Genomic DNA, 20,504 nt, shown 5'->3' on the forward strand with positions numbered 1-20,504 from the left:
TTAACATCCTGTCTGAGCACCACCCTCTGAGGGCTGGGGGGAGGATTTATCCTCTCGTAAAACTGGTTCTGGTGAACCTGGAACTTTATCTCACTCCAGTTAGAATTCCAGTTCGACCAGCACCTATCAGGCTGCCATCACCTTGAAGAATGGTCTGGAGACATGAAGATTCCCTGAAAATGACATCATATAGTGAAAAAATAGAAACAGAAGAAAGCCAAGGGTGCAGGGTTGGCTCAATTGCTTTTTTGAGATGATTACTAAAAGGTAATTTTGAATTTATTTCTGATACATTTTACTCATACTGGGAGGAGGCAATGCATGGCTAAACATGGTGTTCACTCAATAAAAAGGCATCTTATGTTACATTCCTCCCCCTAGCTTTTTATCTTGTCTTTCATTGTTAATAGGAACCTTACAAATTTTATGTATAGATGTGTCCATCTTTTCCTTTAAAAATTCATACTTAAAACAGTAAATGCTTGTATAGGCCTTCTATTTCGTGAATGTCAGCAAGCATTCACCAAGATTTCCTGCCAATTATTTTGTAGTTAATATTTGTAATAACGAAAAGCATATTGTATTACTAGTGGTTCTCATTCTTCAATCCATATCATTATCACCTGCAGGAGTTTGCAAGCTATAATTTTACAGCCTACCTCCAGAAAATGTGGGTCAGTGGGCCTTATGTGGGGCCCAGACATCAGCATTTTCAAGATACTCCCCAGCAGATTCTGATGCAGGTGATTATGTGAGATACTTTGATAATAAAACATTTGGAGTACAATCTATTCTCTGCCCTGTTTCTTCTTGGAATTGCTTGTCATAACTCTAGAGAAATAAAAATACTTGTAGATTATTCAGCGAGTAATCTGATTTGGACAAACCTGCTAGCTCTTAGTAGCAATCAAAAAATCAATTAAATATTAAAACACAATGTGCCAGCTAAACACCTACAAGTATCCATATGTGGGATACCAAGAGGAAGAGGTAGTCTTTGCTTGTTCTACAGGGGAAATATAATCTCTAACATTTATATAATAGTATTCTACTTCAAGTACATTTATAAGGTTCTTACCGACTTTGAAAGTTTTTTTTAACCACAGGTCAACAGGAGAAGAGATGGAATTAAGGGGACTGTTCCTTAAATCTGTTCCCTGCATCACTTTGTGTAATTTATATATGTTCCCCAACAGTCTTCTGAACTAGTAAAGCCTGCCCAGGAGCCTTCAGGAAGAGATCATCCCAAGAGGACAAATCCTCATTCCTTAGACTTAGAGCAAAAACTGTGATTACAACATGATGTCTTTGACTCAAACTTATACCCCAGTCCAAATCCCAGATGGAGTCATCACATCTGACTCCTGTGGAGAGGAAGGGTCTTGTGATTGAAAACAGAAGGGGTTGTTTTGCTAAGGGCTCCGAAGGACATTGTGGCCCAAGCAACCCTAGAGAAGTCCCACCTGTGTTAAGTATCACTATAAAGCAGAGAGAAGCTTTAGAAGACAGTGAGAGTTCAACCTACTGAGGACTCCAGGGAACTCGGTGGAGTTTTGGCCCTCAAGGACTGCAGTGCATCAGCAGGAGTGGGGCCAACAGAGAGCACAGCATTCAGCAGAAGAGGCAGCAATGTTAGGCAGGCATGGCAGGACCCAAGGGAGGAGATAGGGTTCACTAGCAGAGGACTGATAGGGAACCCCCACCTCTGCCTACTGGACTTGTTCCTGAGTACAAGTCGCGTCATGCCAGGCCCTCCCTTAAATATTGGTGCTTCTATAGTGGGTTGGGATTCCGTACACACGAGTGGGAACGAGATCCCACTGAGCACAACTGTTACTGCCTCATTTCTTCCCCACTGCAGCCCCGTGAAGCAAATATTTTCCCCATGAAAAGACTGAGTCTTAAACGTGTGTATCTGTAATAATTGCCAGTTTATTCCTCTGGCTAAGAGATCCAGAGGTAATTTGAGGTTTACATTTCTTTTTTATTGTTCTTTCATCAAGAGTTTAGGTGCCCCCATTGCCCTCATAAGCTGGTTGCAAATTATTTGACTCTTACTTGTAAAAAAAATCCTTAATTCTTTTTGTGTGTGAGACACGTGTTCATTAAAAAGCACATATAATATAAGCAAAAAGAATAAAAAGAAGAAAACAAATAAAATTTCACACCACACAGAAATAAGCTTGGTTAAGTTTTTGATATATGTTATATGGATGTATGTATACACACACGCACACACACAAAGTTTGGAATTTTATCCTATATATGTGAGCTGATATTAAATATGCTGCTTTGCCATAACCTGTTATGTTTCACTTTACAACATGGAATGAACACATTCCCATGCAAATGTGTGAAAGTTTCCAATTGAAAAATAGACCTGGAAAATGGGTCAAAATCCAAAATCCAATGAGATGCTGGTACCAAGGAAACTATCTAAAACAAAATTTCATCAGATTATTAAAAGTAAAATGGAGGTCAAAGATACATCAGAAAATGCTAACAGAAAGAAAGCTGGGGCCAGATTTTAATATTAGGCAAAAATGAATTCAAGGCCTAAAGCACACAGGATAAGGACGGCTGCGTGAATGTCTTTGCTTCCAATGCATCATCACAAACTTGTTTCTTACTCTTCTTATCTCTTCCCTAAGCCTTTCAAGCTCACCTACTCCTCTTATCATTTCTTCAGGGTTCAAATGCCTAACGGGTGTGTCCTCTTTAAATCCCTGGCCAGGTTGATTCGGCTCTCCTCTGGGGTTTCCTTCTGCCTCCTGGCTTATACCTTCTTCGGAAGGTTGAGGATTTCCTTCTGCCTCCTGTGGTACATCCTCCAAAGGGCGATCTTCCTCGGCCTTTGGCATGTTCTGTGGTTTTCCCTCATTTTCTTCACAAGACTTTTGCATATTGAGTATTTTTAATTTCCTTTTTGAATAAATTAATCCTAGAAAACAAGGAAACAAAACTACTAGATTCCAGGCAAACAGACCAGCAACCAGAGTATGGGGTCCCATAGCGACTGGCCTTTTCTGACTCAGTACCCTAATTGTCAAAAGTTTTCCAACTAGAGAAAGCTGGATCCTCAGGCTCAGAACTCCCCTGACTCCACCTCCCTTCCCGCCCCCTTTAGTTCCAGCTCCATCTTTCTCCTCCTGCTCCTGCCCACCATCTTCCCAGCAGGCCCTGCTACAAGCCTCTCCTAATACTGAAATGGGAGCAGTACGGAAGCAATTAACCCTTCTCCTGCCTCTGGTTTCCAACACTCCCGCCCTTCAGACTTTCCCAAGCCCTCTCAACCTCCAGCCTCTCACCTGAGAGGGTTGGTCCAGTCTCTGGTCTCCCCTCCCAGTTCAGCGTCTCTTAAACCTCCCCCTCCCCCGCCTCATTTCCGCTGCAGGCTCGGCACCGGCCTCTGGCGCTTAATCCGGATGGGGAGAGGCTGCTGCGACCCCGGGATGTGCTTTGGTGTCACTCACACTTCCACCCCCACCCAAAGAGACCCGAAGCAATTGCACCTTTACAAAAACTGACCTGCAGGGATTCAGGGGATTTTCCTCTCTCTTCCCTCACCTCGATTTGTGTCGCGCCCAAAAAACCAAATATCCTGCAGACAGATGGGAGTGTTTGGTGAGCAGGCTAGTACCTGGATCACGGGTCCCTTTCATGATTCTAGGCCTTGTTGGTGTAAAGTTTCCCACGTCCTCATCCTCGCCCTCCTTTTATGGCAACCCCGCCCTCATCCGTGCCCACCGTTTTTCTGCAAGCAGGGAGTAGGAAAAGCAAGTTTCTTCCAAACAGTTTCTATGTCTCTCTCTCAGGACCCTTAATTAACTACCCTTCTCTCTCTCCACCCGCCATCCCCCACCAAACAGCCCCAAATTTCCTGCACAAAATGGGAGTTTGGCGGAACAGCAGTGAGGAAAGCAGTGCCGGCCCCGCTTGCTTTCTGCTCTCAGCCTCCTCGACCCCAGGGTCTCCAGGTCAGCGCCCACCTTTATACTAACCTGAAAGGATCTTGGGCACTTTTCTCCTTCTCCAGCAATAGGGAGCTGCTACAGGGAAACAGGCCCTGGACTATAAGGACTTCTGCACACGTCGACTCCTGGTCACGTGAGAGTCGCGTCATCACTGGGCTCGAGTCCCCAGTTACCCCTCCCATTAACACTGCAGCCCGCCCTCTGCGTTCCCTCCACTTGATACTGTCAATCTTTTTTCGTATTTACCAATCAGAGACAATAAACTGTTATCTTCTCCCTGGAGTATTTATTCGCCTTTCTCAGATTACCAGGAGGATCAGCCTTTTAGGGGTAATCGATCATTTCTCCTTCTTTGGGGAATCATCTCTTTCTCCGGCTCCCAATACTCTCACCTCCCCTCCTCCAAGACCCCTACAGTCCACCATTTCCCCTGGAATCCTATCCAGCATTGAAATGGGCAAAGGTGGTAGATCGGGAAGCGGGGCTGGAAAAGAATCTAAGGTTGAAAGTGGAGGATTTGACTAGTCCTTTTGAATAGTTTTCTGTTGTGTTCTATGTTTTCAGCGAACAGCGTACTTTTAAAAATGGTATCAGAAAACGGATGCCTCATAAGCAATATGTAACACTTAATATGGAGGATAAATTAGTTATATCAATGTGTAAGACTTTGGAAAAGTTTTCTAATGGCTGGAAATGAAATGACAGTATTCACAACATATTGATGTGTTAGAATTTTTTAAAATCTTACCAAATGGCACTTAAAAAATTGACTCCCAAATTAATGTGTGGAAGGAGGCCCAGTTTTCTCTTGTTGGCAATTTTGTATAGGTAATCTACTACTCTTTCTATTTCTGGCAGAACTCAAGTTATCAAGTGTTTGATGTCTGATCTTTTTCATTGATGGTGGCATCCACTAAGGTTTCACTTGGAGACTTCAGGCAGACTGCCTCCCCATTTCCCCTGTAGGATTCAGTATCTTGTTAATCAGATAAGTCCACAGAAAAGCTTGCTTTCCACTGAGTAAACTTCTTTTGGAACTCAAAGAAAAATGTTTCTTGGAAAACATTTTGTTGTTGGGAAATAACTCATATATTCATGAAACACTCAGAAAAGAAAGAGTTCCCTGTATCTCACCATCAGGCATGAGGCTTCTTTGCGTGGCATTTTCATTCATTCATGGCACTCTTGAGATAGTCTGGTATCACCCACTGTGTCCCATTAAAAGAACTATTGACATGCATAATTGTTATGATTAGAAAGCAAAGAGACCAACATTGCTGTAAAAACTAATATTAAACAGGAAACTGATATCCCTGCAACTCAGAATCCACTGGTACTTGGAAGGATGGTGGTGCCTGGAGTGGCATTCTGGCCAATGGAGCCAGCTGGAGAGTCAGAAGAAGGCAGAGGGGGTCTTTTGTCTAGGGTGGTCACAGCAGGATACCTCAGTCAACAATAACACCCACCAGAGAAGAGAAAGGAAGGGTTGGAAAAAATAAATATTTTTTGGACTTAATGATTCATAGTTGAAGCATGACAAATTTCTTCCACATTTGAGGGATAAATGTTCTATTGTTTGAGAGAGAGCTTTTTAATATAAATATAACTAGCAAATTATAAATATTTAATCATTACCTATCACCAAATGTTTCCACTCTTTTAAATGTAACCAATTCAGTGAGGAACAACTCTGATCTTTTAAAAGAAAAATTATTAGCAGCAAAATGGACTTTGTGTGTGTGTACACTTCTATGAAGTTTAACCAATGTATGGATTTGTTTAACCACCACTGCAATCAGATCACAGTTCAATCACCCCCAGAAACTCCTGCATGCTGTCTCTCGTAGTCCTATTTTACTGCCTTCCCTAAACTCTGGCAACCACTAATATATTCCCCATTACTATACTTTTGTCTTATTCAGAATATTATGTAAATGATTTCATTTTCAAATTTCTGTGCACTGGCTTCTTTTGGGATTGGCTTCTTTCACTCAGCATAATGTCCTGGACATTCATTTAAGTTGTTGCATGTATCAATAGTTTATTCTTCTCTTTCTGCTGAGTAGTATTCTGTTATTTAGCTATTCCACAGTTTGCTTATTCATTCACCTGCTGAAGGACATTTGAGTTGTACCCAGCTCTAAGCAATTATGAAAAGAACTGCTATAAACATCCATGTACAGATTTAGGCCCTTATTGCTTCACTTCTGGACTTCCTGCCTCCAGTGCCTCCCTCTCTCGCTTTAATCCACCTTACACATTACCTTGTCCCTGCTTTCAATGGTCATTCCCCTGCTCAGTGACCCTGGATGGTAACCCCACCACTCACCACATAAATCCTACACTCCTTATCTTGACATTCAGCCTCCATCAGAATTGAGCCTCAGGACATGTTTCTAGCCTCATCATCTCCTTCTCTGCCCCATCCAAAATAAACCCTTACTTCAGTGTCTACAGAAACAGTGAGATCAAATTAAAAATTTTAAAAATAATAGTATTAAACCCTTAGTCACTGTGCCCAAGCATGCCTTATACTTTTCTCTTTGTCATTGTTTGCCATTTTCTTCTTCCTGATTGCCCTCCTCTTCCTCCTAGATCCTGGTCCTGCTCGTTCTTAGAGGCCAAGACCTGATCATCCAGCCTCTGAAGCTGGAAGTGATCTCTCCCTCCTCTGTCATTGCTGCACATGAGATCTGCACCTTTCGTGTAACCCTTAACAAAGGTTACCTTGTACCTTTCTGTGTGTGTGTGTGTGTGTGTGTGTGTGTGTGTGTGTGTGTTGAGAGTGGAGGGTATCTAACCAGAAAGATGGTCAGCTGTGATTGAGGGTAGGGAGCAAGCATCAGGCTCCAGCTATTATGCTTCTTTGGTGGTTCTAGTACTGTTAAACAGTGGGTCTCTCAGGCATCTCAGGGTCTCAGAAAGAGCTATTTGCCATTTGGCTCACAGACAAACTTCATTTTGCCTGCACAAAATTGAAGCAGAAGTTTTATTGTACTCTCCTTTACTTATTCTGCTTTACACATAGCCACAGCAATACTAATACCATGTTTATGGAGCTATTGGCAAAGGTTATTGACCTTGTCTTCCTAAATACTCACAGTAGAGATTAGTTAGCTCACTGGTACACACCTGACAAAGAGTCAGGTGATACAGGCCTTCACCTTCATCCTTGTTCCTGCGCAATTTCAGTGTGTCAATATAACACTCAGCTGCCTTTGAAATTAAGTCAGTCAGAGTAGATTTTAAATATAAGTAAATTTTTGAAAATAGCGTTCTACTGAAGTAAAAACTGTATCTTTTTAAAAAGGAAAGAAAAAGGTGTACACATTAATTTTAACAATAAGGGTATGAGTTCTGGAGAGTAGAAACCCTGGGCCTCTGAGCCAATCAATGTCCTGTTTTTGTGCACCAAGAGAGCACTAGAAATAGTTCCAAAGTCCAAAGTCCTCCAGGTTATGTGAGAGGAGGAGAAAGCAGTCAGCATTTTACCATTCGAGTATCCAGAAAGCTCTTATATAAGACCATAGTATCCAGAATAGTGTTTTCTATGTTCCTTCCATAGTCTTGCGTTCTGATACTCTATATTTACCAACTCCTCCTGCATATTTTTTTTCATTGCTGTTTCAAGGTTCATCCCATAGAACTTGAGCTGACCATTCTTATCTATCACTTCTTTAGCATGATCTGTACGGCTTGAAAGTATCACTCCTTACATGGCAAAATCTTCCCCAGATCCAAAGCTTTAGCTACCAGATCCTAAAGTGTGCACTCCAGCAGCCTCCATCTGAGATGATTTGCCCCTTCAGAATGAAAGCAGATTCAGTACATTCCATCACTTTGCACAACCAAGGGTAGCCATGTTTTGGTGCAACTGGTACACACAGAGCCTGGGCTTATTTCTACTTAGATTGTGCTCCAGAAAGAAGAAATTCTTCTGCCATCCCCCATCACCACATTCCCTGACATAATGGTATGTTTTTCAAGTTTGGCAACAATACATTTCAAAAATTCTGCAAAATATCCAGAAAAGTCATTGGCCACATTTAGGTAAGTGAATATAACTTGAAGCACAGCTTGTATGATACTTATGATCTTTTCCACATGATTCTGCACACTGCCTGAACTCACAGCTAAATGCTGCATACATTGTAGATGATTGTGGCAAGAAGTTTCTAGTTATCCAGATCATAATGCTTATGAATTGCTATGAACCTAAAGTGCTGTGTTGTAACTACTGCCATTTCAAATATCCCTGAGTGGGTTTGCTTACACTTATTTTTCTGAGACAGATTTTCACTCTGTTGCCCAAGCTGGAATGCAGTGGCATAACAACTCGCTGCAGCCTTAACCTGCTGGGCTCAAGCCATCCTCACGCTCGGCCTCCCAAAGTGCTGGAATCACAGGCCTGACCATCATGCCTGACTGCTTAGACTTTTAATATGTAACAGCATGCTCAGGATTCACCTCAGCAAGATTTTTGAGATTGCTTTTCTTAAGGCTTGAGGTCTGCATCTATGTAGAGGATCATGCTGGGTTGGTGGAAAAGCACATCTCAGCTGGCCAGGCAAGTCTTTCCTGTGGCAGAAGCACAGTTGTAGGGGAGAGTGTGCTGTTGCTGCAGATCAGGTGCTTCTAAAAATTCAATTTGTAATGCAAAGAAAGCTTTGCTGACCTCTTGATTCTGCATTAGTTGTCAGTGCCACATGACTCTTTAGACCCCGTATTTACCCATTCTAATACTTCCACCCTGTTTTGTTGACTTTCTACTGTGTATCCCTCACTAGTCTCGAAGTGCCACAAGGACAAAAACTATATCTGGTTCAACTTTGTAAACCATTCCAATGTGGAAATGTCAAGTTGGTGGAAAAAATTAAAATTTCCATTAATATGGGAATTGTTAAATAAATTATAGTGTGGAAATTTTTCAGATATAAAAAGGAGTAAAATTACGCACATGTAGTGACATGAAATTTTATTAAAGCTGTATTTTTTAGTGAAAAAAGTGACAGAACACTATTTAGAGAATAGTTCCATGCATATATACATATAACACATACATATATATGTATGCAGCTAGTTTAGTAAGTAGTTCCAATTTTTGATATAAGTATGGAATTGTTTCATTTTTTCTAGAAATTGTTGTCAATTGTGATCTGTCAACCCCCCCTTTCTCACTAGATAATAAGTTTCTTTAATGACGTGTTCATGTTCACTTATTTCCTCAACTATTAGGTCACTTTCTTTCATTTAGAGTTTTATTTTGAGTTCTTAAGATTCAGTCTGTACCAAAGGCACCCAAAGAGAAGGAAAAAAAAGTCTGGTCTGTTTTTTGAACGTTTCATTTTGAAATAACTTTAGCTATAAGGAATGCCGCAATTTCCATATACCTTACACCCAACTTTGCCTAGTAATTATGATACATTTATAAAAACTAAGAAGTTACCTTTTGTGCACTGCTATTAAATAAAAACGATTTATTCACCAGGTTTTCTACTAATGTCCTTTTTCTGTTCCAGGATTCAATTCAGGAAACAATGTTGCATTTAGCTAACATGTCTATTTAGTCTACCTTGTGCCAGTTTCTTAGTCTTTCCTTGTTTTTCATTACCTTGACACATTTTAAGAGTCAGGTGTTTTGTAAAATGTTCCTCAGTTTGGGTTTTCTGATATTTTCTTACGATTAGATTGGGATTTTTGATTTTGAGAAAGAATACTACAGAGGTAAAGTGCCCTTTTCATCTAATGTCAGGATTATATGATATTAGAACGAATTATCACTGGTGATGTTAACTTTGATCATTTGGTTAAGGCTCTCTTCTGGGTTTCTCCACTTGTAAAGTTACTACTTTTCCCTTTTCATACTCTTATTTGTACTCTTATTTGTTAGAAGCTAGTTTCCAAATGTAACCCATACTAAAAAGGTGGGGAATTAAACTCTACCTCCTGGAGAGAGGAGTGTCAATGAATTTGTGAATACATGCTTGAAAACAACTACAGTAATCAATAAATATTTGGGGGCAGATAATTTAAGACTACGCAAATATACTGTGAATTTTGCCTGCAGCAATTACTACTATGATGTGCTGATGGTGATTTTTTAAAAATATCCCTCATTCCTTTTACATTTAATATTTCAAATTACCCTGTAAGAAGACTTTCCCATTCTCCCCTGCCCCATTTATTTATTGATACAATTATTTCTTTCTGTCAGTATGACTCACGGATTTGTAAAAATTCTTTGGGCTGTAATCCAATACTATCATTTGTTATTGTTATTGCAGTTCAAATTGTTTGAGCCTTGGCCATTGGGAGCTCTTTCCGGTGGGCTTTCTTTCATCCTTTTTCTGTCTCCTTGCTTTCTGGCACTACAAGATGTACCAGATTCATCTTTTATCTTCCTTTTCCCAGCCCCATCATCAGCCATTTATCCAGGGAGTCTTCGTTACTTTAATTGGATAATCATATTTAGTAATTAAGATCTGGGCATTGATTGTGCTGGTTACTATTGGGGTGTCATTGATTCTAGGACTTCTCAGTTGATAGAACAAGTAGATACATGTGTATATGTATATTAAACTGTTTATACACCATACTTGCACATATATTAATTATATATACACATATATAAGCTCATACTGACACATTGACTCTAATCCATTACCACAAGTATTCATTTAGCTTTCTCATCTCTTGCTTATTTTCACCTTCTATCTCTGGCAGTGAGAAACCTGGTTCTTCTTGTCTATCATTTATTTACTTATTTAATTCTAGTGTATAAAGTAGTTTAAAATGGCTATCATGTACCCCATGAGAAATAAAATTCCCAACCAGAATACAACATTATGTACAGTTTTTTCTTGAGCTTTACAGTATGCAGTCAAAACAGTGGTTTCCAAAGCAAATTAGGTCAGCTCCTTTTTCCCACACCCTTTTTAGTGAAGTTATGTCATACATCTGTGATACAGTGAGATTCATGTGCCACAGTATGCTTTCCGTTTTGGGTTCCCCCTACATTTTTAATTGACATAAAGCGAAAGTCACCTTTCATGTTTTCGCGGTTCTGTGGAATTCAACACATTCACAAAATCGTGCATCTACCACCAAAGTATCTATACAGAAGAGTTTTAGTATCCTGAAATCTCCTTTGTGTGGTGCTTTTGTAGTCAACCCATCTTCCCATCTCTACCCCTGACAGCCTCTGTTTTGCATCCCTATAAATTAGCCTTTTCATAATGTCATGTAAATGAAATTGTACAATAAACATCCTTTTGAATCTGGCTTCTTTCACTTAGCAACATACATTTGAGATGCATATTTGAATCAGTAGTTTGTTCCTCTTAATTATTGAATAGTGTTCCATTGTACAGATATACCACAATTTGTTTATATTTTCACCAGCTATAGAACACCTGGGATATTTCCAGTTTGGAGAAATTATGAATAAAGCTGCTATGAATGTTTCGGTACAGGTTTTTGTATGAACATACATTTTAATTTCACTTGGGTAAATACCTTGAAGTGGCATTGCTGGATTGTATGGCAATTGTATGTATAACTTTATAACAAATTGTCAAAATGATCTTTAAACTGGCTGTAACATTTTGCATTGAATGAGAATTTCTTTTGTTCCACAGCCTCACTAGAATTTGTTATTTTTTCATTTGAGGATTTTTATTTGTTTGTTCACTTTTTACCATCCTAAGTGTACAGTAGTATCTGTCTGTGTTTTTAATATGTATTTCCCTCATTACTCACGATGCTAAGCATCTTTTCACCTGCATATTTGTTGTCTGAATATATACTTTAATGAAGTCTCTGTTCATATCTTTACTTCCCATACCCTTTTTTGGGGTTTGCTTTTCTTTTATTGGGTTTTAAGAGTCATTTATTTCTTCTGGATAAAAATCTTTTATCAGATATGTGATGTGCAAATATTTTCTTCTAGTGGGTGGCTTGTATTTTCACTATCATAACAGTGTCTTTCATGGAGCAAAAGTTCTTAATTTTTATGATATCCAGTTTTTAAAGTTGTTAGCTTTTGGTATTATATCCAAAAACTCATCACCACACCTAAGATCATATAGATTTTCTCCAATATTTTCTTCTAGACATGTTATAATTTTACATTTTACATTTAGGTCTTTGATATATTTGATTTAATTTTTGTGCAAGATATTATGTATGAGATAAGGTTTTTGTTTTTGTTTTTGCAGATAGATGTTTAGTTGTTTCAGTGTCATTTGTTGAAAAGACAATTCTTTCTTCATTGAATTACCCTTGTGCATTTGTCAAATATTAGTAGAATGTATTTGTGTGGGTTTATTTCTGAGCTGTCTTGTTTCATTGACCCATGTACCTATTATTTTTCTGTTACCAAACCATCTTGCTTAATGTAGCTTTATAGAAAGTATTGAAATTGGTTAGTGTGTATCCTCCAATTTTGTCCTTCTTTTTCTGTATGTTTTGGTTATTCTATTTCCTTTGACATTTCATTTCAATTTTGCAACTAACTTGTTGATATCTACAAAAATGCTTGCTCTAATCCCATTACTGGGTATATACCCAAAGGAATATAAATCATTCTACTATAACGACACATGCACACGTATGTTCATTGCAGCACTATTTACAATAGCAAATACATGGAACCAACCCAACTACTCATCAATGATAGACTGGATAAATAAAATGTGGCACATACACACCAGGGAATACTGTACAGCCATAAAAAAGAATGAAACCATGTCCTTTGCAGGGACATGGATGAAGCTGGAAGCCATTATCCTCAGCAAACTAACACAGGAACAGAAAACCAAACACCACATGTTCTCACTCATAAGTGGGAGTTGAACAATTAGAACACATGGACACAGGGAGGGGAACAACACACACTGGGGCCAATTGTAGGGTGGGGGCAAGGGGAGGGAGAGCATTAGGGCAAATAGTAACGCATGCGGGGCTTAAAACCTAAATGACATATGTTGACAGGTGATGCAGACCACCATGGCACATGTATACCTATGTAACAAACCTGCACCTTCTGCACATGTATCCCGGAATTTAAAGTAAACTAAACTAAAATAAATAAATAATTAATTAAAAAAAAATGCTTGCTCTGATTTTCATTGGGATATACACCAAATTGAGAAGCACTGACTTCTTAATAATGCTGACTCCTCCAATCTATAAACACAGAATGTTTCCCTCTTAAAATGTCTTCTTTAATTTCTTTTTATCAGTGTTTTATTGTTTTCAGTAAATAGGTCCTGCACACACTTAGTTAGATTTACACCTAAGTGATCCATTTTTTGGTGCTATTGTAAATGGCATTTAAAAATTTTAAATTCTAATTTTTCATTTTTTGTATATAGGGATAAAATTGACAGGTTGACCTCATATCCTGTAACCTTGCTAAACTCACCTAAGAGTTCTAGAATTTTTCAAGAATTCTTTAGGATTTTCTACATAGATAATCATGTTGTCTGTGAACCAGGTTTTATTTCTTCTTTTCCCATTTGTATGTTTTTTATTTGTTTTTTCTTGCCTTACTTCATGGACTGGAACTTAGATTACTGTACTAAATAAAAGTAGTGGGAAATTTTAAAAAATCCAGATGGGAAAGAAAGAAGAAAAATGATGTCTGTTTGGAAATTATATGGTCTTGTATATAGATAATAATAAGGAATACACTAAATTTATTGATCTATAGATTCAATGCAATCCCTATCAGAATCCCAACTGGAATTTTTTTAAAAGAATTTGACAAGCTAATTCTAAAATTCACATGCCATTGCAAGAAACCCTGAATATCAGAAAGTTTTCAAAATAAACAAAACAAGAAGAAACAAAGCAGCAAAGTTGGAAAGAGTTACACTTCTGATTTCAAACTTACTACAAAGCACAACAATCAAGACAATGCAGTACTGGCATAAGGATGGACACTTAGATCAGTGGAATAGAATGTAACCTGTAGATCAATGGAAAGTATTAGTATTTTAAAAATATTAAGTCTTCCCATCCTTAAACATAAGTTGCCTTTCCTTTTATTTAGATCTTTAATTTCTTTCAACAGTGCTTTGTAGTTTTCAAGTTACAAATTTTGCACTTCTTTTATGAATTTCATACCTAAATATTTTTTTCTTTTTGATGCTATGGTAAATTGAATTGTATTCTTAATTGCATTTTCAGTCCAATTATTGATTCCATATACAAACACAATTGGTTTCTGTGTGTTGATTTTGTATGCTACAACATGCTAAACTTGTATATTAATTTTAATAGTTTATTAGTTTATTCCTTACTGTTTTCTAAATATTAATACAAGATCATGTCATCTCCAAATAGAAATGTTTTCATCTTCTTTTCCTATCTGAATGCTTTTTCTTTCCATTTCTTGCCTGATTGGCCTGTCTAGAACCTCCATTATGATGTTGAATAGTCATAAGAGCAGATATTCTTGTCTTTTTCCATGTTTTAGGGGGAAGCATCCAATGTTTCACCACTAAGTATGATATTAGCAGTGGAATTTTTGTAGATGCCCTTAATCAAGTTGAGAAACTTTTCTTCTATTCATAATTTGTTGCATGGTTGTTGCAATTATGAGAGGGTGTTGGATTTTGTTGAACTATTTTCTGCATTTTTGGAGAACAGGGTGGATTGTTTTTATTCTATTGATATAGTTAGCTTACAGTATTTTTTCAGTGTTCAAATTTTATTTTTAATCTTGTGATTAGTTGTTCTATTCATTATTGAAGGTAGAATATTGAACTCTCCAATTATTGTGGATAAATTGTCTATTTTTTTCTGTAAATTCTGTCACTTTTTGCTTCATTCGTTTTGGGGCCCAGTTGCTAATTGCATATATGTGTAATACTCTTGCATTTTGTGATAGATTGAATCGTATTTCTGATTAAATACATCTTATCACCATAAAATATCACTCTTTATCTCTAGTAATATTTTTTATTTTAAATTCCATTTTGTCAGATAATAGTATATCTACTCCAGCTTTATTTTTGTTGTTTACAGTATATATGTATATATGTGTGCGTATGTGTATGTGTGTGTGTGTGTGTTTATATATCCTTTTACTTTCAACCTATTTGTGTCTTTGAATCTAAAGTGTGTCTTCTGTAGACAGCATATAGTTGGATCTTTTTAAAAATCCAGTCTGACAATCTCTGCCTCTTGTTTGAATTGTTTAATCCTTCACATTTAATGTTACTATTGATATAATTGGATTTATGTCTGCCAACTTACCTTTTGTCTGTCGTATGTCTTCTGTCTTTCTTGTTTCTCTTTTGCTTTTTACCTGCTTTTCTCTTGCATTAAGTGAATATGTTTTGAGGAAGCATTTTAACTTCTTTAATAATGTTTTCATTATATTTTTGGAATTTTTTTTAGTGGCTTCCCTAGGATTTGGCATATATATATTAACTTATCAGAATCTACTTCAGATTGATACTAATTAACTCTAGTGATATATAGAAACCTCACTTCTATATAGCTCTATTCCCGTTTCCCACTTGTTGTGGTATTATTGTTTTCATATTATGTCTATGAATGTTATAATGTATAAATATTATAAATACAACCATTGTCATCATTATTACTTTATATAATTTCGTCTTGCATGGAAGATGAAAAAAGAAAAGAAAGCAAGCATGTATTTATAGAATATATTTTCCCCCACACTCCTGCTGTGTAAAGCCTCTTACATCACTCTTCATAGGGCACAGCCTTAAGTCTGTACACAGTCAATCTGGGTTTTTGCAATTCTGTCTTTCACCATCTCTTTCCCTGGATACACCTGGCTGTTGAGCTACACTAATTGCTGGTTGATTGCTCTATTGTTTTTGACAATGCACTAGGGCATAGAATGCTCCACAGGTTCATGGTATTAAATTTGCTCTTCTTTGCAGAGATAGCTTTTCTTTTTTTATTATTTTTTAATTTTAAACAGAGTCTTGCTCCGTCACCCGGGCTGGAGTGCAATGGTGCAATTTCGGCTCACTGCAACCTCTGCCTCTTGGGTTCAAGCGATTCTCGTGCCTCAGCCTTCCCTGTAGCTGGGATTACAGGTGTGTGCCACCACACCTGGATAATTTTTGTATTTTTAGTAGAGACAGGGTTTAGCTATATTGGCCAGGCTGGTCTTGAACTCCTGGCCTCAAGTGACCTGCCCGCCTCGGCCTCCCAAAGTGCTGGGATTACAGGCATAAGCCACCGTACCCGGCCTGCAGAGGTAGTTTTTGAGGTGAGTGTTCGAGATCTGCTTTGACCCCAAGAGCACTCTACTTAGCTGTGTCTTTCCCTGGTTCTCTCTGGTCAACTAGCTGGTCTAACATTTAGCTTGCATCTCTCATGAATCTACCGACTTCCCCTTAATTGCTTTTCACTACATCCTCCATTTTTATAGCACCTTAGCCTTCAGTTTCTCCACACTGAGTGACAAATGAAATCAGTTCCTTTGGAAAGAGATTTAGAGCTCTGAGTTTTAAAGTATGACTCCCTGGCCAAAAACTCTTACACAAGGCTCTGGAGCTGGGGATGGGAATGGTGGCACAATTCTCTCTGAATAGAACTTCTGCTTTAGGATCTGGGCACTTGACTGTGAGTGGGCATTACCTTCATGTCTTCTTAGCTTGCCCCTCCCAGGCAATTTGTGCCCCAGTGTTCTCAGCACGTTATGCTAGAAGTAAAGCCACCTTCTAATGAGTGGGGCCTGGGCAGAAGGAAGCCCTCACCTCTCAGCTGCACTCTTCCAGGATTTAGCTTCTGCAACAGATAGCTCAAGGCAGGATGAGAACTTATGTCTGTCTGGGAAAAATAGCGTGACCGTCCAAGTGTGAGCTGGTGGGAGAGAGTGAGACCTGTGTTTTTGGCTGTACCCTTCTGGAGTGTTTTCATCATGCTGAATTGGAAGTGAGAAGACAAGAAGAGAATCTTGGTTCAAATGCCACAGATTTCGTTGTTCTTATTAAGTTTGGTGGATATTCTTGAAGAAATGTTTCTTTATTTGCCCTTAGGACCATTTCCAAAGAGTTTAAATAGTTATATTCTTTCACCAGTTTCACTGAGGAGTATATCCTCAGACCTCATGTTGCCATGGCAGTGGATCATCAATCATAGTTATTTTAAATTATTGGTCTTATTGTTCCAAAATCTGTGTCATATCTGATTCTAGTTCTGGAGATTAATTTGTTTGTTGAGAATGTTTTATTTTCTTGTCTTTTTGTATTTTTCATAATTTTTACTTGAAAGCTGGGTTATGTATAAGGTAGTAATAACCTAGGTAAATAGATTTTATGCTTGGGTATGTCTATATCTTTCCTTCTGCTATGTTTTAGGTGGAAGATTTGCTTAAATCTACTCAGAAGTTGGGCTGAGTTTGACAGTTTGTTTCCCATATATATCTAGTTCTTTCCACCTGGCTTTGCATTTTCCCTTTCTACTGCTCCCTAGGAAGGATATGTCCCTTGCTGTCATTCACTATATTTTTACTCAATATTTGTTAGCATGGTTCTGGGGAGCAGAAAGGGCATTCTCTGATGTTCTGATCATGTCTTCATCTTTGGTAAGCACTGAGAGCCTGAGTTTTGGTGGTGTAGACTTCACATGTGTTCATGCCTCTCTTCCACATGTAATGCTGGACCTAGCACACATGCCTGCACCCTCCCCTTCATATAGCTTTTGTTTTCCTGTTTGCTTTCCTCAGCTGCAGTGGATTTCCACCAGTAACTTCATGATACGGGTTTTGTTGTCTTTCTTCCTGCAGATCAAGACTTTTGTTTACTAAGAGAGATGGATCTAGTTGAAATGTCAGCAAGGACTGCTATTTCCCTCTCTTAGCTGGCGCTAGAGGGCAACCTTTTTTGGATTCCCACTGATCTTCCCTGGGAACATCTAGTGGAGTTTCTAGAGTTAAGCCTGAAGGAGGGTGCAAGTTCCTTTATGTCTGTGACCCTCAGAGACTTCACATACTCCCATGCTGGTCCTCACTTAGTCTTTAGAAATCAATTGACAATTTCTAGGTCAATTTTCTTTAACTGACCTACGTGGCATTTGATGTTATCTATTTCAGGTAAGGAAATGCTTGGTTACTACTATTTCTCCCACCAAGTGTCTTTCTCTAGATTTGAGGATAATTATTTGCCCTGTGACCTGAGTTCTCTGGTGGTTTTAAGAAAAAATGTTGTATTGCAGTTTATCCAACTTTTCCCCCTATTGTAAATGTGTAAGTTATATTGTTTTCTGCTCTCCGTTTGGAGCTGAAACTGGCAGTTGTGTTGTTCATTTTACAACATAATAGTATATTCAATTTAAGGTTCCCTCTAGTTCCCATAAACAACATATACCCTTTTGCTCTAGGAGCTTGTAGCGGACAGGCAGTTGGAATCTATTCTTAGGAGCATTTTTCTCCTTATCCCAAAAACATTTCCTAGATTTGGGAGAGAAGTGAGGGAGAAGTAAAGTTCATATCCTCTATTTTATGGTTGTGCTTAGCAACATTGGCCATTTTCTATTGGCTTGAATGAACTGGTGATAAATTCAATAGTCTCCAGTGTTAAGAACTGCTTTCATTTTTCTGTCATAAAGCTTTAATTTTTTCCCTGTCCTCTTTCCTTTTGGGATGTGAAGGAGACTTCTGTAGGGATGGATATAAAACTTCACAGCATAAAAAATTTAAAGCATTTGTCCTTGTCACAGCCAGCTGCAATCTGAATTTGACCAGATAATTTGGGGTTAAGGTAGGAGGGTTGAACTATTCTCTCAGAGTGCAGTGAAACAGCCCCTAAAACGGTTTGGGTAGGGATGTAGTTGGAAAAATAATCCCAACCTATTTTGCTCAGACTCTCAGAAGAGCCTTGATTGTGCCTAGACCTGTGTTGGTGTTTATGTGGTGATTTTAGTTCTGTGTTTGCTTGGAACAATGCTTCTAGTGTTTGAATCAACTCAGGCCTCAAAATTTAAGGAACCCCAAGCAAAAAGACCTTGCCTGTAGGAGCATGTGTTCCTACAGTTCAAAAGAAAAGGGATGCTACCACCTGTCTGAACACCCACATTCACTGCAGAAACAGTTTACAATTTGGGGGGCAGTACAGTAAAGCTGTGAATTGGTGTGAAAATGCCTTTGTAAGGCATTGATGATGGAGGCAGCAATGCCACTGTGAGCCTTGTTCTTTAGGTTTGTCATCCAAGGAAACATCACTTTGCTGACATCCTAAAGGACTGGTTGGACAATAAAGTGAAAACGAAAATGAAATCCTTGGTTTAGGAAAGGAAACTGGCTGGGTGTGGTGGCTCACACCTGAAATCCCAGCACTTCAGGAGGCTGAGGCGGGTGGATCACTTGAGGTCAGGAGTTCAAGACCAGCCTGACCAACATGATGAAACCCTGTCTTTACTAAAAGTACAAAAATTAGCCAGGCACAGTGGCATGTGTCTGTAATCCCAGCTACTCAGGAGGCTGAGACAGGAGAATCGCTTGAACCCAGGAGGCAGAAGTTGTAGTGAGCCGAGATTGCACCACTTCACTCCAGTCTGGGTGACAGAGCAAGACACCGTCTGAAAAAAAAAAAAGGAAAGGAAAGGAAACTAGCTAAGAATTATTGCATTAGAGCCAGATAAACCTGGATTTCAATCTGGGCTCTTCTCTTTATTGGAATGGAACACTGAATAAATCATTTTCCTCTTTGAACCTCAGTTCAATCACCTATATAGAGGGCATAAATAACAGCTCTCTTAGAAATCAATCATCTATATAGAGGGCATAAATAACAACTCTCTCAGAAATCAATCTCTTATGTAGAGGGCATAAATAACAGCTCTCTGAGAAATCTTGTCAGAATTAAAGGAGCTAGAAATATGAAGAAGTGGGCTATGAATAGTGGTGATTTTTGTCACTTCTAGACCACAGTGTAGAAAAGTGACTGTGAGATCCTCATACACGCTCTTTCTTTGCTGCAATGGATCCTGACAGACTATGAGGAGCAGAGCTTCTCTATCCCCAACCTTCATGAAGTTTGAGAAACCTTTGCTGTGTTAAGCTACTGAGGTGTAGGAGCTGTTAGCTACCTCAGCATAAACTTAGCCTAACCTGACAAACACAAATGGTCCTCCAAGTTAAGCAACAGAGTCACTGGGATGCTTGCTAAAATAAACATTGTATGTGGTAAAGCTATATTGGGGGTAGGCAATAGATAATGGGGTTATGATGGTAAGAAAGAATTACTCCATTATCATATCAGAAAATCTTGATGACTAAAATAAACAAGTCAAGAAACAGCAGCTGCAAGTCATATATCTGATAAGGGACTTATGTTCAGAATAAACAAAGAACTCTTACAACTCATCAATAAGAAAACAATCCAATTTAGAAAGAGACAAAAGATCTGAATACATATTTCTCCAAAGAAGAGATGCAAATGGCCAATAAGCACATAAAAAGATGGTGAACATCATTAGCAATTAGAAAAATGCCAATTAAGGCCGGGCGCGGTGGCTCAAGCCTGTAATCCCAGCACT

At 38.5% G+C, this 20,504-nt stretch overlaps 1 protein-coding gene across 3 annotated transcripts; it reads right to left on the reverse strand.

The window, feature by feature from the left end:
- Positions 1 to 1,912: 1,912 nt before the first annotated feature.
- Positions 1,913 to 4,117, reverse strand: TCEAL8 (transcription elongation factor A like 8). 3 transcript variants are annotated; one of them, XM_025373185.1, is made up of 3 exons: positions 4,002 to 4,117; positions 3,529 to 3,601; positions 1,913 to 2,941 (listed from the first exon to the last, which is right to left on the reverse strand). In XM_025373185.1, the coding sequence occupies exon 3, from the start codon at positions 2,901 to 2,903 to the stop codon at positions 2,550 to 2,552; it is 354 nt and encodes a 117-aa protein (XP_025228970.1). In that variant the 5' UTR covers positions 2,904 to 2,941; positions 3,529 to 3,601; positions 4,002 to 4,117; the 3' UTR covers positions 1,913 to 2,549. The 3 variants fall into 3 exon arrangements, with proteins under 3 accessions (XP_025228970.1, XP_025228971.1, XP_025228972.1); XM_025373186.1 differs by lacking the exon at positions 3,529 to 3,601; XM_025373187.1 differs by lacking the exons at positions 3,529 to 3,601; positions 4,002 to 4,117 and adding an exon at positions 3,309 to 3,349.
- Between the last annotated feature and the right edge of the window lie 16,387 nt (positions 4,118 to 20,504).

The sequence above is a fragment of the Theropithecus gelada genome, chromosome X (genome assembly GCF_003255815.1).
Source record: "Theropithecus gelada isolate Dixy chromosome X, Tgel_1.0, whole genome shotgun sequence".
Taxonomy (NCBI): Eukaryota; Metazoa; Chordata; class Mammalia; order Primates; family Cercopithecidae; genus Theropithecus; species Theropithecus gelada.

What these genes read in the sequence shown, in the direction of transcription:
- TCEAL8 (XM_025373186.1), bottom strand. Translation starts at nt 2,903, where the DNA reads ATGCAAAAGTCTTGTGAAGAAAATGAGGGAAAACCACAGAACATGCCA.